The sequence below is a fragment of the Gastrolobium bilobum genome, unplaced genomic scaffold, assembly GCF_033153095.1.
Source record: "Gastrolobium bilobum isolate Gb01-03AN ecotype WA unplaced genomic scaffold, APGP_CSIRO_Gbil_v1 utg20100, whole genome shotgun sequence".
NCBI lineage: Eukaryota > Viridiplantae > Streptophyta > Magnoliopsida > Fabales > Fabaceae > Gastrolobium > Gastrolobium bilobum.
The window spans coordinates 181,255-185,759 of record NW_026896287.1 but is presented as its reverse complement, the minus strand read 5'-3'; the positions used below and the strand labels follow the sequence as shown (position 1 = coordinate 185,759).

Below are 4,505 nucleotides of genomic sequence, written 5' to 3'. Positions count from 1 at the left end.
AAGCGCAGCTTAATACGATAGTATAATAACATTACCGGGTATACACGGGGTGTTACAATATGTTGTCATGTTTGGATGCTAGATATATCTGCTGATGTTATGCTTTTAGCTTACTTTTAGTATGTTGCTGTTGTTGAGACTTCTGTTGGGCTTGTTGCCTTATTTGGGTGAGCATGAGGTTTGTCCATGCCACTTTGATTTCTGTTACGTTTAAGTTATCTGAGTGGTATAAACTATCAGGGTTGTCCGGTCTACGTGTTGTAGTTCCGTGACTAGAGACATATTTATGTTAATTTAATGAGGTATTTCAGTTAGAAGTCCTTGTGATTTACATACATGCAATGTTTTATTAAATGATTAAGTAAGCAAGTTGGTAATGATAATAACGTCATAATTGCAAAGAAAAAGATATTCCGCATTTTTAATTAAGCGTAGCTTAATACGATGACATGATAACATACCGAATATATACGGGGTGTTACATTGCGTGTGTGTGTGAAATATTTTTGTTTCCAAAACTTGAATCGCTCTGCCTGTTTTTTTTTTTTAATATAATGGTGTCATTGAAATTTAAACTTATAATTTCATACAAATTATTCCAACCTCTCACAACTAACTCACTCATAATGGCTTAATTTTGTGTTTTTTTATTGCAATTAGATGATGTTTTGATCAATGTACGCGCATGTAAACTAATTAACATTTCTCGAACGAGATTGAAGGCGGATGATCCACACAAAGTCCAGAACACTTGTATATACATAATGGGTTATTAATAATCATAATTCAACTTATTATTTAATTTTTGAGGAGGGATATTCTCACTACCAAAATTTTCCAGTACCAACTTACTACCTATCTAATCACCATTAGATTAACATTTTCTCTCTCTTCAAATTTTTTTTAACATTCTCTCTCTTTGATCCAATGGTGATGTGATGGATAGTAAGTTAATAGTAAGAATTTTTGGTAGTTAGAATATCCTCACTCTTAATTTTTATCATTGTTAACTTTCCAAATGGACAAATATATGTTCTTCCGTATTAAAGCAGAAAATTTATAAATGTAACTTGAGGTTGCTAGGTTGGTGTAACAGCCGTAGTGCTATATAACTACAACCAAACGTTTAGCCTGTAGTAGCGGATTCTTTGATTGTTTTTTTAATATTATCCATTAGTTAATTAATTACTCGATTAAGCCAATTTGAGCTGGCTAGGACCATATTGACCGCAAAGTTTTTCTTACTAAGTTTTAATACAATTGTATTCCCAAAAACTCGAATTCGATATCTCTGGTTAAGCTGGAACAAGAGTCGATCCACATGTTTGGTGGTTGTAGTAGCAGATTCTGATGACAAAGATTCAACTTGGTATCATGAGATTGAGCCCGATAAGTAGTAAAAGAAAATTAAGGAAGCATACAGATGTTGAAGAGACAAATCGTGAAAACCTTTTCCAGAGTAGAGACATATAACGTACAATACAATCATTTGTACGAGCTTGGTATAGTATATGAAACCTTGATTATGTTAAAAAAAAGTCAAGGAAATGGCTGTTAAAAAGAGACATTATTGTGCTGAAAAGAACTCTTCAAAGTAGAGATTACAGGGATATAAGCTTAAACATATCGACCTAGATTATTAAGAGTATCATTAGTTAAGATATTATTATTGTAATTACATATATATGTACAAATACACGTACTAGCACAAATGTCTATGTATCTATTTGGGTAAATATATCTACCTATTTATGTCTTATAAGTTCCTTCTAATTGTTTGCACGCCCTAAATTTTGGACTAAGTAGGCTTATGCATCAACAAGGAGAACTAGGGTACCCTACTTACTAGCTCATACCTTAATTCGTGATAGCACTTTTTTTTTAGATTTTTCTGCCGATTACACGGATTAATTGACTACCTTGGTCAAGCCGGGCAGGACTACAGCAAGGGTGGTAAAGCCCTCCAGAGCATATTTTTAACACAACTTCATACCAAGGATTCAAACTCGAAACCACTTGTTAAGCTGGAACAATCTCATGCCATTTAATCGCCGTGCTTGGTGGTAAGTACTCGTGATAGCATGTTACTAAACTGCTTGAAAACCAAATTTAAAAGATGCATATATACAATTGATACTCAAAAGCAAATAACTAAATTAATGAGTGGAATTTCAATGAGTATCTAACAGGTTGCTGCATTACTTATACTAAAGAAATCAAATTTTCCACCTCTCTTATGTATAACGCATGTAAATGTCATCACCCTACTTGGAATATTTCATAATATCATGGGTGTCACAGCCAAGGTAATGAAATGGAAATTTCAGAGCTGAAGTGCCTACAGCAGCTGCAGCCTGTTGAGTGGGATGGTTACTTTTGCTTTGTGGATGTTGATCCATGCCATGGTGGGATGCTAGTAGCTTGTCCAAGAAGGACCAATCACCATTGAACCTCTCTCCTTGTTGTGGCATGAGATTAAGTCCACAGCCATTAGTAGTGGTAGTTGTGAGCCTCAACAAGTTTTGAGAGCATTCAAGGATGTCCATGGCGTTCATGGGTGAGGACAGGGAAGTGGGTGCTACAACTGATTCCGGACTGAACAACTGTGGCAGGTGCATTGACCCATCAAAGCTGTAATCATAGAGTCCTTGCATGTGATGTTTTGGCTCTAGAATCTGGCAAGGACCACTTGTTCTCATGTGGGTTAAGTGCTCTTCTTCTTCAATTTCTTGTTGGAAACCTCTATTTTGGCTTTTCTTTTTGAAAACCCTGCAAACCACCCACCCATCTTCCTGCAAAAAGAACATCAGAACTTTGTCATTATATTATATTATACTATGTTGTTACTTGGATCCATAGGAATCATTTTTTGATATGTGAAAGGTTGCTGTTTTGTGATTGATAGTTCAAAGATTCAAATTCGAGAAACAGTCTCTTTGCAAAAAAAAAAATACAAAGATAAGATCGCGTACAATCAACCATCAACTCTAACTTTGACTTTGAAAAGAAAAAAACTTTGTGCATCATATTTTGCCTTTTATGTGTGCTTCATAAATATCAAGTTTCACTAAAATTATGATAGACTTATTTCAAATCAATAACCTAATCTCAAGATAAAGAGAATGAATACATATAGTTGAAGTGTGTGTGTCCATGTGTGATTTTCTTACCTGAACCTCAGCATCATCTTCATCAAGGCGATACTCATGCATGATCCAATCAGTCTTTTGGCCATGAGGAGCACGACCAGTGTAAAAGACTAGGGTTTTCCTCATTCCAATCCTCTTAGAATTACTGTGGTATATGGCTTTGTCCCTTCCAGTTGCTTTCCAAAAACCAGCTGTAGTTGCTCTATTTGTTCTTGTTCCTGTTGGGTATTTCTTATCTTTGTGGCTGAAGAAATACCACTCATTCTGAGGCCCTGACCCAATCCTACATTTATCTGAAAAAAAAAAAAAAAACCACCAATTCACTAGAGTTAATCTTACAAAAACTCAAGTAACATACACAAGTAAATAAAATTGTTCCACTTATAATAACCTCCAAAGTTAGCAAGTCTTTTTTGTCTTTCTTTTCCATGCTAATAAAACCCTAGATAGAATGGTAAAAAAACGACAAGGATGCATGGTTTTAGCAGTATTTAAACATCTTATATATAGAATATAAACCAACTAGCCCTTTGATTAGTTGTATCATACATGATATTATGCAACTGAGAAGTGATAAGAACCATAAAATAAGAATTTTGATAGAGATTATGGAATATTATATATATGAATACAATATTATGTACCTTTGAGGTCCCAAGGCTCAAGTTTGTTCAGATCTACTTCTCTTATGACATCAAGATCAATGGCTTCATAAGAAACCTTCTTCCTCAGGTAATAGTAGAGAAGCTCCTCATCAGTAGGGTGGAATCTGAAGCCTGGGGGAACTGTTAATTGTCCACTGCTTTGCATCATGCTGTAATGTCTGCAGTTTTTTGATTCTGCTACCTGAAAATAAAATGAGAAGAAGGGTCTATTTGTATTAACATGATAAAAAATTTAGTTTGATATGTAATCAAATACATTAATTAATTCAAGGGTGTGGCTTATAGCAAGTTAGATGAAACAGTTTTATTCCCATGAAAATCTTGAGGAATGGTCGTTCGCTGGTCTGAACTATGATGTAGAAATTCAAAATTGGTAGGCAAAGATTGATATTCTCGAGATCATATGTTCTCTCACATCTTCAATGTTTAAAAGGTACTTTGTGACTATAAAATAAGATACGAAGGAACTTAGAAAATTATATAATATTTGTTCACAGCCATGCAGTCTCTATAGCTATACTCCTAATTGTAAACAATAGTTCCATGGATCAGAATATTAAAGAACGAAAAAGTACAAGACTATTAGATATCATAAGTTATGTATACAAAGAAAATTAATTATTATATAGGATTTAAAACTATCTCCATGCATAGAGTAGCAGACATTTCTTGACACGAGGAATCTGAATCT

At 34.3% G+C, this 4,505-nt stretch overlaps 1 protein-coding gene across 1 annotated transcript; it reads right to left on the bottom strand.

Moving 5' to 3' along the window:
• Positions 1–2,264: 2,264 nt before the first annotated feature.
• On the bottom strand, positions 2,265–3,962 carry LOC133298643 (protein SOMBRERO). The gene is made up of 3 exons (XM_061497973.1): positions 3,794–3,962; positions 3,171–3,442; positions 2,265–2,792 (listed from the first exon to the last, which is right to left on the bottom strand). Exons 1-3 carry the CDS (start codon positions 3,960–3,962, stop codon positions 2,265–2,267), a joined length of 969 nt encoding a protein of 322 aa, XP_061353957.1.
• Between the last annotated feature and the right edge of the window lie 543 nt (positions 3,963–4,505).